General features: G+C 44.4%; 1 protein-coding gene across 3 annotated transcripts in view; it reads left to right on the forward strand.

Moving 5' to 3' along the window:
• Positions 1 to 12,088, forward strand: part of LOC137863468 (ligand of Numb protein X 2-like) — a 31,856-nt gene extending 19,768 nt beyond the window's left edge. For all 3 annotated transcript variants that reach the window (XM_068696593.1, XM_068696594.1, XM_068696595.1), the window contains exons 6-10: positions 1,662 to 1,844; positions 3,319 to 3,493; positions 3,656 to 3,866; positions 8,495 to 8,653; positions 9,935 to 12,088. In XM_068696593.1, coding sequence (XP_068552694.1) covers positions 1,662 to 1,844; positions 3,319 to 3,493; positions 3,656 to 3,866; positions 8,495 to 8,653; positions 9,935 to 10,070 — 864 coding nt within the window. In that variant the 3' untranslated portion in view covers positions 10,071 to 12,088. The remainder of the gene's footprint in view (positions 1 to 1,661; positions 1,845 to 3,318; positions 3,494 to 3,655; positions 3,867 to 8,494; positions 8,654 to 9,934) is intronic.
• Positions 12,089 to 13,152: the final 1,064 nt, after the last annotated feature.

The raw sequence follows: 13,152 nt of genomic DNA on the forward strand, positions 1-13,152 counted from the left end.
AGTGGAGTGGGAGAATAGAAGAGAAACAGCAGGGTTCCAGTTCTGAGATCCTTTTTTATATTATAGATATGATTCCATACAATGGCCCATGAGAATTTTGCTCGCATCCCAAGTGCTGCTGTATTTCTGTAGTAGTGTGCAAGCATAACTCCTGCATGAGGGACCCTCTTCTGATCCCACTGAAATTAGTAACAAAAGTCCCACAACTGGCTTCAGTGGGCTTGGGGGCTGAATTCCTTTTGAAGTGACGTTCTGTAAAACTGCGAGTCTTCCAAACATTATCTGTTCTGAGAGCTAATTAGAAGTATGGGTTAAACTTCTTTTTAATTTTGATTGCAAACCATTTGGAGAAAAGAGTCCTTCCACCTGTATTGTAAAATACTATTTGCACCTATAATATATATAATATGCACTGTACATAGTCTGGTACTCTGGGGTGAAGGGGAGGGCACATCCCCAGTTCAGGATGCAATATTTACAGTATCTTTCATGGAGACACAGATGTGTGCCAACTTGTCTGGAAGAAATTGCACCCTGAAATGATTTTGGAGAGACTTTTTAAAACTTCATTTCAAAAAACCCTCATCTTTACTCTACAAACACCCCAACCATCCAAAACAACAACAAAACCAGAGCAGCTGATCCAGTGCCTCTTCCCAGGCCAGGGAATTCACTGTTGCGTGGTGCTGTGGCACCAGGGGAGCAGGATCCCACGTGGAAAAGTGGGAGCAGCAACTCCACTTCACTCATCTGCTGCAGGAAACGTCCCAAGCGAGCTCATAGGCTTTACCCCAATGGAGTCCTTCACAATAAGGTTTTGTCAGATTAATTTAGTTCGTTCCTTCAGACAGAGGAGCGGTAACAATAGTGAATGCTTTCCCTGTGGTTCTGCCAAGGCCAGGCGTACAGCTGCTTTAGTGTTTAATTGGCAGCAGTCTTAGACAAAAGGTAATGTCTTCAGGTACTCTGGGGAAAAATGGGTGGGAGATGTTGAACAATAGACATCACGAATAAGCTGGGAGGGGAAGAGCTTTAACAAGTTTCTTTACAGTAAAAGAAAAAGCATCCAGGACTTTTATCATGGTCGTCCATTGTGTGGATCAGTCAGTGTTGTGGCTTTGTTCATTTTGCTCTGCAATGCGCCATTCTGGTTACTTGTACTGAAGTGGAAGAAGTGATGGTCCCTTTCTGCCTCCTCTTTTTTTTGGCATCCGTGGGGAACAGAGGCAGGAATGAAGCCTGACTATGCTCCTTTTCCTTCTAACATTTTCTAATTCCTTTATTCTTTTCACCATAGAATTTTGCAGCTCTTCCCAGTTTTCTATGCATCACATTGCATAGATCTGTTTCAGGCCCTCTGTAGAAAACGATGCCTCTCCTTCTCTTTTCCCAAGAAAATGACAGGGGCTCTCCCTTTGTTTCTGATTTATTTTGAACTTCTTTGAGTTTTGCCTTCATCTGTATTTGTTAGTTAAACTTAATCACCAGCATCGCTTTTTTAAGTAGCTCCTTTTATGGATACGTGTGGACACGTGGTGTTTACTTTTTCACAAAGTGGACGGTTTTCAAAACCAACAGTCACAAAACCAAGGTGCTCCACAAACCATGAGGGGACCTTGCCATCTCATGGTTTCAGACCCTCTCTTTGCTTCTCCTGGCAGACCAGTGAATCAAGAGTGAACTTCGTGGTCCTGAGGCAGCCAGGTGTGCAGCTGCTGGACCCAGGGGAAGATGGCAGCACGTCGAACAACAGCAGCAGCAGCAGCAGCAACGGAGGAAGCCCAGTGCACCATCGGAGGAGACTAGACCAGAATCACTACAGGCGAAAGTCTACCTACCAGAAAGTAAGCTTTGTAAATAACAGCAAAAGCACTGGTTACTCTTGGACTGTAGGCCTGTTGTTTTAGCTCTGTGATAGTTATTTGTCATGTAAGACTGACCAGTAGCTCCTTTTCTTCTTGGGCTGTTGAAAAGCAGCAGGTTTTTGGCTATCAGTACTGGAAAACTGAGTATTTGTCATCTACCAAGAAAAACATGTCAGAATTTCCTCTGAAGTCTCTAATGTTGATGCAGAAAGTGTTTAAACCCTCCTTGTTGGAAAGGGCCACGCGAAATTTACCATCCGTGAGACACTTAACAGTGCCAGCACTGGGCTTCTTGAAATTCATAAAGCACGACATATTTGGAGTACTGCACAATGATACTGAGTTATGCTTCTGGTTAGGAGCTAGACAGCTCTATGCAACAGAAGTAGAAAATACAGGAGCACTACAGTGCAATACATGTATGTGTGACTTCAGCGGTGTGTCTGCCATCCATTTACATGTTATAAGAATACCCCACAGGGGGAGAGTTGCCAGTCTGTTGTCCCAGTGGAGGTTTGCCCCATGTCTAGAGCTACCACTTCAGTGAGAAAACGTTCTGAAACCGCCCAGACTTCTGTGTTTAAACGCCTCTGTTGGAGGTTAGTGAGCAGCTGCCACACATGGCTGGAGTGTGGTGCCTTGGTGTAAACAGCGGTCTGCCATTTACATATTGTATCTACAGCACCTGCTGGAGTGTGCTTTCACTATAACCTGAAAAACAAAGATGCTAGTGTCGTCCAAAAACGCGTGTCCTGAAAAATGTTGATTTGTACCTCCAATTTGCATCTGCAACTATGTGCAAACTAACAGGGAAACAATAAATCCTGGTATTTAAACTTTAAATAATACCATTATAATCACTAGACGTTCTCTCTAAGGATGCTGGCCATCTTCATCAGCATCTTCAAGTTTTGATTTCTGTTTTGTATACTGGATCTGGAAAATATCTCCTCCTTGTCTGTTTTATCCGTCTGTGTCATGCTGGCTTGATGAGCAGAAATCAGGGTATGTGGTTATTCTAATGTAAACACTGTAAACTTGAGTTTACGTGAACCTTTTAAGTCATGCACGAGAAACAAAGTGACTCAGAGTGGATAATACAAGTTACTGATCCCAATCTAGTAGTAGCCAGCGAGGGGCTGATGGCTTGATACACGTGGCCTTGAGAGGCCACCCCTCATTGAGTGCCTCCTTACAGCAAACAGATGTGGGACTGCTGGGAGCGGCTTCGTTTCCCAGACAGTGGCGCCTCAGTCCTGCTGGTAGAACTTTGGAAATACAGGGCAGTGTTTCCACCCAGAGCAAGTACAAGAGAAGCTGCCTTTGCCATCTGGCAACATTGCTGAAATGCTCTGGATTAAAGAGGCAGGATGTTCTGTTATTGTTCTGGATCTGGGCTTCTCACGTTAATTGCATTAACGAATCTGTATATTGTACTGTCATTCCTCTGTAGGATTTACCTCAGGGATATGTAACTCACGAGAAGACAGTTGCAATAAAAAAGGAACCAAAGGAGTCTTTAGGAATAACAATCGGAGGTGGAAGGGATAACAAAAACAAGCTCCCTATATACGTAACGAGCGTGCAGCCCATTGGGTGCCTCTTCAGGGATGGCAAAATCAAGCGAGGTAAGAAGACTCAGATCTTTACACTTGAGGACCTGTTTTTAAGTGAACGTTGGACTTACACCATAAAGTGAAGGTGGAAGCAGGGTTACACATGAGACCTTGAGGTAGGAATGGGCTTCATAGCAAAAGGCTTGCAATAATCCTATCTTATTTACCCAACAGGAGATATACTTCTGAGCATAAATGGCATTGATTTGACTCATCTTAACTACTACGAAGCTGTCTCAGCACTGAAATCTAATGCAGCTTCCCACTCGGTTGTACTGAAAGCTTTGGAAATCCTTGCATCAGACTCAACAGATCCCTCTCTGGACATCAAGGAACGAGGATTCAGCTGGTCTCCCCTCTGGATCACGTGGCTCGGATTGCCTAGGTACGTTTGTTTGGTGACTGTAGAGAGCTATTCAATCACTGAGCTGACTTTGAACTCAAACACTAGGAATTAATTGCTTTGTGGGTTGACTTGGAAGCATTACCAGTATTTTTGTTCACTCTGAGGCAGAGGAAAGCCTCATTCGTCAGTGAAATCACAGTATAATGAATGCACAAGGAAGTTCAACTGTTTTTTCCAGTGTGACCCGTTGTTCTCCCACTTCTCTTGCGCAGTACAGTTTTCAGAGGTTCCTGAATACTTTTTTTTCCCCCTCTCCCCCTAAGAGAATTGACACAAAAAATGAAACACATTTTGGCATTTGAGGCACTGATTGAAACAGTCATCCTAGAAACAATCCCTGCTAAAATCCCACTAACTGAAATCACTGTGGCTCTTTCTGGATTGCATTAGAGGCCAGCAGATATCTGTGCTGCTTTATAGCCTCTAATCTGGTCATCTCATTTAGGGGCATTTTTCAGTCTAATTCTTTTTGGCTGTTGTAATCGTGTGATCTTTAGTGTGAAGCAAAAACAATTCTGAATGGCTGAGTTCTCCTGCACAAAGCTTTGGACCGTGGACTTAGCACAGATTTTAGCAGCAATATGGTATATTCCATGTGACAGGTTTGGGGCATTAGAAGCCTGGATTTCTATCTCCTTTCTGTAGAGGTGAACCTCTAATTTGCTCGCTTTTGCAGTTTCATGAAAGTACATTCATCCACAAAAGATAAGATCTGTTGTCATGTCAGCTGACTGGAGAAGGATCACGCAGGAGATGAACGGCAAAGCCAAACCCTTTTGTGGGAAGCTCAGGTTATTTACAACCTTGTTTCTTAAGGCACCTGGAAGAAGAAAGACTAACCTTCTTCTAAAGACTAAGCCTCTAGTTACGTTACCCTTGTGTTACTTAGCAGCCTGTAAATGCTAAACAAAACAGCCCAAGGAAGGAAGATAGCTTTCTGTCTCAAGCACTTGTAGCTTGGCTCGTACTCAGCACCATCCTCACAGCTTCCTCCACTGTCCCAGGGATCTGCTCTGTGCAGGCCTAGCAGGAACTAGTTCGAGCTGTGCCTGCGTAGCCCAAACCCATGTACAAGTCCTCAGATGCTGGCTGATGTTTGTGCCTCACGGGTGCTTGTGCAGTGAGGTACAGAGAGGCAAAAACTGGCTGCACTTTCTCCCTTATTTCTTCTCCAATTTATTTGGACGTCTGCTGGCTCACAGCTTCAACACACTTTCCGCTGCAGGGACTGGAGTCCACTCTTTGCTTGTTGGTAACCTGCCTTCGTCTCAAGGCTGATGTTACCTGCCATTAAATACCTTGCCCAAGCTCTTTTTGCTGCTGTTATCAACGTTGACTTCCCTTCCTTTGCCTGTCACTATGTCTCACTACTGAAGCAAGGAGCAATTATTTCAGATGCCGTTTCTGCTCTTCAGTCTTCCTTTCTTGTTCTGACCTTTAGGATCTGACAAAATTTTCCTTCCTGTTTCCAGTAATAGAAGTGGCTGTAATTTTTTTCTTGTGTTTCCTCACTCATTTTCCCATGTTCTTATAAGACCTGGTAGCAACTAGCTCGTCCTCCATAGAATGATTTATAAAAGCCCCTACAAATGAACTGTTTTTTTAATCTAAGCAAGTTATTGATACCATTTGACATCATGTGACTGGCAAAATCATTTTTTTGTGTTTTTGAATTGTTACTTGAGAATGCTGGAACTGAAGTGGCACCCTTGTTTGCCAGCTGGAAATGTTCGGGGTGCCCCTGCACTAGCATTTTAGGTTGGCCCAGGTCTCAACCCACTCAAACTGGGTTCATTTTGGATGGGACTAAACCAGAAGAGCTTCAGAGGAATTCCTATTCCTCTGTTGGTGGCTGGCACTCTGGCACTAACAGAGCCTTTACCTCGTGTACATTAACACTAGATTACAGAAAATCCCAAGTGTTACAGAAGTGGACCTTGAAATGCACCAGTTGTTTCACTCAGATCTGTCCATGTTGGGCTGCCCTGCTAAAGTAGACATGGCCTCAGTGTGCTAAAACATTTTGCTAAAACAGTGTGAAAGCTTAAAGCTTGTTGCTGATGGCATGTGGGATTTTGTTTTTCGTTCAGCATTTTTTTTTTTTTGCAGCTGCTGCTCTGATCCAGCAGAAAAATCCTTTCATCCTCCTTAGAAGAAACTCATGCTGAAAGGCTGGAGTCAAAGTTGGTGCTCAAGGCTAGAGAAATGCGTTTGGTTGTTGCAATGCTTGAGCCTATGGTGCTGAATCCTAGCCTTGATTCTTGGATCTGGGTGGTTGGGTTTTGTTTGCATCAAATGCTGTCTGTGATGCCAGCTCGCCAGGGGACATGCTGTCACTGAGCTGCAGTCCCCGTAGCCCGTTCTGCAGAACCTGGCTTACGTGACAGACTGCTGGTGCCAAAGGGATTTAGGAGAGATTACAGCCCTGGTCCTGCACCCTTCTTGGGACCCTGAATAACAGAGGGAATACACAAGTATCTTGGTCACGCTGCTCCTAAAGGAAAAACTCTTTGGTACCAGAGCATTTGGTGTGTAAGCTTCCATCTCTGCCCATGGCCGCACACCTGGGGAAGATACAAACATCCCCTGCTGTAAGAGGGCAGTGTAGTAATTCTCCCTCTAGCCCCAGGCAACAAGTACTGGCTCTACCAAATCAGGTGGCTGGTGTGTTTCTGGCTTTTTTTCTCTTGTATTACAACTGTGGGCAGCCCTACTGTCCCTATAAACTTTTACTCTTTCTCCATTCTTTGCTTTGTTTGTAATTGGTGGTGGTGAGCGTTTCAAGTTAATTACACGCTACTAATTATTGCTGTGGAATGTTTATCATGAGCACTGTATGTGTCACAGAAGACAGCGTAGGGACTTTACTCGATTTCTTCATGGTGTTACGTTAAACACCAAATACTCACTGCATAAAATACTATCTCAAAGCATTGTTTGGGGGGTGGTGGCATAACTCGCTGCACGCTGAATCCTGAAGGTTGAGTTGTCCGCTCTCGGTAAAAGCTTTGGCTCTTGAAACAGCCACAACCACTGCGCATGGCTTAATTCCCAAGGGGGTGGAAAAGCAGTATTCCCCTCGCCCTCTCCCTCGAGGTTTATCTGAAGCCAGTCTCCCCGAAGCCTCAGATCTCCCTGTAATGACCTTCAGGTGCTCCCTGCTGTGGCCCCGCTGGAGCAGCGCATTCCATAAGCTCTGGAAGGGATGCAGATCCAGCAGGGAGATTGCCAGGATAAAATCTGCACCTTTACTTTCTGTAAAGTCTAAATTTTTTTTTCCCACAGTCATTTTCCACTATGGTGAATTAATGTTTCTCTTCTTAAAAGCCCTTTTATATGGAAAGTGGATTTTGAGCAAAGCCTTGTTCAGCTCTTGGTGAATGTATCCAATGTTCATTTATGTTTCATGCTGAAGTAGCACTTTTATTCTCTGGGCTATTTATTTGCACTAGATGCCGTGTGTATTTGTCATAGCTGTACAATACTACAGTTGTACGATACCAGTAGAAGAAAACTGGAGGTAGCAGTATGCTGCAGCTGGGTCGTCCCGTGTTTGTGTGTGAAGAACTTGTACAAAAGTAAATTACAGTTTGAAAGTAGATAATTGGATCTTTCTCTCAGTGAGAAGTTAACTGTGAGAAGGCTTTTGAAATCTGAAACTCACCTGCGAACTGCTCAAGCAAAACCCTTGAGGCAAAAACGTTTATTAGGAAAAGTTTAGCTGCTGGAATACCTCAGTGGGGTGATCCACAGCAGTTTCACACAGTGTGGCAGCACGTTGGTGCCAGAACTTAACCTGACTGCGAGCCAGAGCACCGGAGCTGTTTGCCTGTGCTCCTGACACACCTTTTCAGGCGCCTCATGAAGGCTTTGTGTGCGTTTGTGCTGCAAACTCAGGGAATGAGCGCTGTTAGCTCTTATTCAACGCATCCTGCAAGGTGGTCTCAGCACTGCAGCCTACTCCAGGCTCACTGAGAAGACTGAGGTCAGGGGCTGGGGTTAGCATACAGTGATCTGCAGTTGCTCCCCAAGGAGCCTGGTACTGTACACAGGAGTCCTGCAGGAAAGACCTTTCATATTCTGATTGGTAGGCAGTAGCAGAAAGGCTGCCTCACCCCATTTTGTTTGCTTTCCATCAGTGATATATAGCTGCTGACTGCCTTTGTTGTACCAGGCGCGTAGCATGCATGTGGAATAAAAAGCTCAATTCCCATCAACTGAATGGGGTCTAGCAGTGCTGTTTACAGTTCATTTGCTTTTGTCTACTGATTCTGTTCATGTTCATGAAAAATGATGTTCATGATGTTATTCTAAAGTGAATTCACGAATTTTTCAGGTCACAAACCCTTTGAGAGCATTGCTGTTTTCTGTTAACTCTTGAACTAGCACTGGCAGGACTGAGAAAAGACCTCTAAAAGATTGGCATCTTCAGATTTGAGTTACCCCATAAAGCACTTTGCAGAGGGGTTGCCTGTAGTCCATAAAACAAAAAAAAAAAAAAGATGAGGCTGTTCCTTAGCTGCACCTTGTGCAAGGGAAAACATAAGCCTGCTTTCTCTGAAACACACACCATCTATCTCTGGTTTTGACTGTTCTTATCTTTGCAGCTACCTTCACTGCTGTCAAGATATTGTCCTTAGCAAAGGTAACCTGGAAAGCTGGGGCTTCAGCATTGTTGGAGGCTTTGAGGAGAGCAAAGGAAACCAGCCATTCTTCATCAAAACCATAGTGCCTGGGACTCCCGCCTTCCGAGACAGGAGACTGAAGTACGTATGGGCCATCCTCTGGGTCTCTGGTGTTTAAGTCAGAAACGCTCTGGTGCTTGTGGCAGCATGCACTGTTTTCCTGAGGGGCTTTCACCCTTTCAGCTGGCTGAACTAAAAGTTAATGACCTCAAGTTCTTAGACATTCACTTGTGCAGTTAATTCTGTCACCAGAGTTGTAACAGAGTCCTGTTTTAATGAGCATTTGGGTTTTTCTATAAAAGTGCAACTACCAACTAAAAGGAATTAACTTGTATTTTAAAAGACTGTAAAGGTTTTAACTGAGTAATTAAATAAAGCTAGAAGGGGGATGTTCAAGCTTAATGTTAGAGGCTTCTGAGTATAAAATCTTTTGGGCTATGAAGATATGATCTCAATGCAAGCACCAAAAGCCCTCCAAGTGTAGAGAAAATTAAAACTAGCCTTGCTGACCTGTTAGTGATCACAGTGAGCAGAGCTGTAAGTAGCGGAGCTGGAGGCCCCCAGAGAACTCGACTGCAGCATTATCTCCAGGAACCAGCTCCTCTGCAAGCATGCAGCAAACGCCATACTGTTAAATAAGTAAATAAAGTACAGTTAAAGAAAAGAGGCTCTTTTAGGGGTCAGAGCTTTAGGGTTGTGAGTCAGGCTTTTCTCCCCTGAGGAGTATGGAAGAACAGAGCTGGCTCAGAGCCTTGGTGGAGGACTGGGTGTGCTGTTTGAGTGCTAGGGGAGCAAGGCTCTTTCCCTCTGACACTTGAAGGTACCAGGCTAGCTTTGGCACCTCACATCCTTGCAGCTGAACTGCACAACCCGGTGGGAGATAGCTGGGTGTGCTGCAGAGCTGGGCAAAGCAGGCAGACTTGGAAGCCTCTCCTGTCCTGAGCTGGAGTGTGACAATGCCTTGGCCTTGTCAGCACTTCACCTTAGCACGGGGTGGTCAGGTAGCTGGAAGAGACCCTGGTGTTCAATGCGTTTATCAGCACAAATTTTTGTTTTAACTTTTCCCTCTGCTGCCAGGCCAGCCAGTTGTGCTCCTGACGCCCTTCAGTGCTGTGCCACTCAAGTACCAATACTGCCCTCCTTTTCTCTTGCCCTCTGACTCAAAATTGAGCCTCTGTCTGCAGCCGCTCACTGTGCTTGCATCCATTCTCTTCCTGCCCCTAACCTTTTATCTTTATAATTAAGAAGTCACTTCAACAAGTTTATGATCTTGGTACAAGGTAGGACAGATGATCTTGGGGTCCCGGGGTGTAATGTTAATAAATTAAGTCTTGACAAGCATATTTCCTGTCTTCTGATTAGGTGTGGAGATGAAATAGTGGCAGTAAATGGAGTACCAGCAATTGGAATGAGCAACTCGGAACTAATCCCAATGCTGAAGGAGCAAAGGAATAAAGTTACGCTTACTGTGGTATCCTGGCCAGGAAGCCTCGTGTGAAAGCTCAAACCATGCAGCAGCTTCAAAGATCATCTTTGGTACCAGATTATTTGTTGACCATCATGCTAAACTCAACGTGACAGGGAGGGAATGCTGAACTCTTGCTATACTGTGTATTGCCAGGGGAGACTTCACTTCGTTATTGGAGAAAACATTTCTTTACTGTGCTGAGGTTACCACCAACTCTGAGCGTTAGATTCAAAGTTACGGTAAATCAGAACAGTTGTAGCTTCCTGGACTTGTTAGAGCCTCTCAGTGCTGGTGCTGCAGAGAGAGACATTTTTTTGGTGTTTCTCTACAAAGTAGCCATCTTTACTTTGAGGCATTTTCTTCAGTTTTAGTGATCTGCTTTTTATTTAATGTTTTGAACAGGTTGAAACAGATGTGACTGTCCTATTTCCCTTGCTAGTTTAAGAATACACTTTGACTACTGGTCTCTCTTTCCCTAACTGCCCTATTGGACATAGATTTCAGACATTTTTAAAAGCCACTAATAAAGTTTTAAGGATCCTACTGCCCCCAGTCCTAATGGTGTTAGGTTACTGGAATTTAATGGACGTTTTTATCCATCAAAAAAAAAATCATAACTCAGCTGGTAGCTGAAGAGCTGCCAAATTAGCACAGTAGAGCTGTGTTGACTTGTATGAAGGTCCTATCACCAGGTATCAGAGATGAGGAATTTGATTTTCATCCCCTTTCTCAGCTCAGCTTCCCTGGTTTTAAGACCTGATAAAATGACCAGCTTTTCTCACAGAAGGCAGGTGACTAAGTAAACAGGTCTGCTTGTGAGAAACCTCTGTCCCAGGAAGCCATTTATTTTAATCGGAGTTTCCCAGTGGTCAGAGGCAGAGTTGAGGCAGCAGGGAAGAGGCTGCCTCAGCCTCGTTGTACCAACTGTATGAAATAAGCTACCTCCAGGACAGTGTGCCCAGTTTGGCTTCAGCTTAAATGCACTGTATAGTTAAAATTTAGAATGCAAGAAATGAAGCCATGTTGCTAACTTCCTACCTGGAAACTGTACATGAAGCGATTCCCTTTATTTTTTTAAGAAGGTTGTTAATCAGCAGTAGAAACGACAGATCTTTCTCAAATCAGGTTGAATTAAGAGAGATCTTTCCTCGGATGCTCTTTCTGCTGTACCTTTTATGGGGCCAGCTCAGATTGTAAGAATCAAAGGAGCTTCTCCCCCCTGTAAGATGCTATCTAGAATGAATAATTCCTTCTTGTAGTGAATTGACTGCCGATACGTGCCCATCATTGTCTTAAGCAATGCTTTTTGTAGGGCTGGCAACTTCGTAATTAGCTATTACAGCAGAGTAGAGCTGTTCCTTGCTAGATGATTTAGCTGTTTACATTCAGAGTGACTTCGCTTCCTCTGGCTGTTAGCTGAAGGCAGTATATAGCAGGGCCTGTTATCAGGGCCTATTATACAGAAATAGCTTAGAATCCAATTGTTACAAAGGCTTCCCTGGCACACAGTGTGGCCTCTTTGTTTGGTTGATAAATACTGCTGTGGACTTTGACAGCAGAAACAGTGTGTGGCCAGCTGGGCTCTGGGGTCTTTTTTCCTGTTGTTCCTAGTGAATGGTGAGAGTGAAATAATTCAGAAGTCAGAAATGCGCCTGTGGAAAACCAGTCACTCGACCTGCGTCTGACACAAGGGAACATGAAGCAGGTTTTGTCTCTTTCCTACCATGGTACAAAATCTGTGCCTGGTAGGGAACAGTAAATATGTAGATAGAAAGAGGGCCATTCCTACTGAGTAGTACCAGATGTCACTTGTATAAAGTACAGTAGGAAAAAGCCCTGTGGAAGGTGGTCAGACAGTTTAAATGAAGGGGATGCTGCGGGAGGGCAGCATGATTTTTACTATTATTCCATCTCGTTTCAAGGTGCCTTCAACTTCACCAAAATGTCCTAGTAATTAAGTACTGTTTCCAAGATCAATTTGTTAATAAATGTTGGATTTGTTTTAATGCCTTTATAAATTATTCTAATATTACTGAAAACCAACAGTGGATTATGTGTGTGTGTGTGTGTTGTATTTTTTTTTTTTTTTAAACTTTTTTTCCTTATCAGCTAATGTCCCAGAATAGGTCACTTCAGCAAGAGGCCTCAAGAAACTGACCTTGCCAGGCAGGAAGCAGTGCAATTGTCTTCTGCTTCTCCCAGGACAGGAGCTTGACTATCCAGAAATATGCTGTGACTGGAGAAAAACAAAACAACAAAAAAGAACAAAACCAACTCCCACATACCCATTTCCCTCAGCTGTGTCACTGTTGCCTGTGGGGCTCAGAATCGCCTGGACTGAAAAGCTAACCCAGGGAATAAATAAAGCTTTATTTAATGAGGCTTAACTCCCTGATCCAGCTTGCTGCACAGCTCAGCAGCTACAGGGCTGCTGCTGGTGCTCCTGGAGGGGCTGCGTGCCTGGGCCAGGGGCAGCGGTTAGCTTTGTCATGATTTCCACTGCTGCAGTGCAAAACATCCCTGATTTGAAGGGCAGAAAGATGCCAGTGCCATTAAGGAGGAGCTGCACAACAGAACTGAGGTTGCCCTCTCTCCTCCTTAATGTTGTGCCCACTGTGCACTGCCAGGCTGAACACCTCACTGGCATTCCCTGAGCTGCCTTCTCACCACGGTAAGCTGGCTGAGGCTTGGGGTGACAAGACTCATGCAAGTGTCCCTCTCTGACCCAAGTTTACCTTCTCAGCAATGTACCTTCTGCACGCGGTATGGCAGAGGCCTGTTTTCCATCTCACTATTTGGTCCCCCCCAAATTCTGATGTCACCAGCCCAAGAACTGGCCTCATTTGTGAAAATTACTGGAGTCACTTCTCAGTATCCCTGGGAAACACCATCATGAAGTCTGCAATAATTACCTGATCTAACTGAAGATTTCCAGAGCCCCGCCTTTATATATCTCTAATACCCCGAAGGCAATAATTTCAGCCGTTTATTTCATCAGAATAAGGCCATTTCCCTTAAACTTACAGCCCTGCTAACATCAGTGAAAGGCTTGTGCCCAGTTCTGGGAAACCATTCCCAAACAGATGGAAGGAACTTGAAGCAGTGACTCTTC

The sequence above is a fragment of the Anas acuta genome, chromosome 13 (assembly GCF_963932015.1).
Source record: "Anas acuta chromosome 13, bAnaAcu1.1, whole genome shotgun sequence".
NCBI lineage: Eukaryota > Metazoa > Chordata > Aves > Anseriformes > Anatidae > Anas > Anas acuta.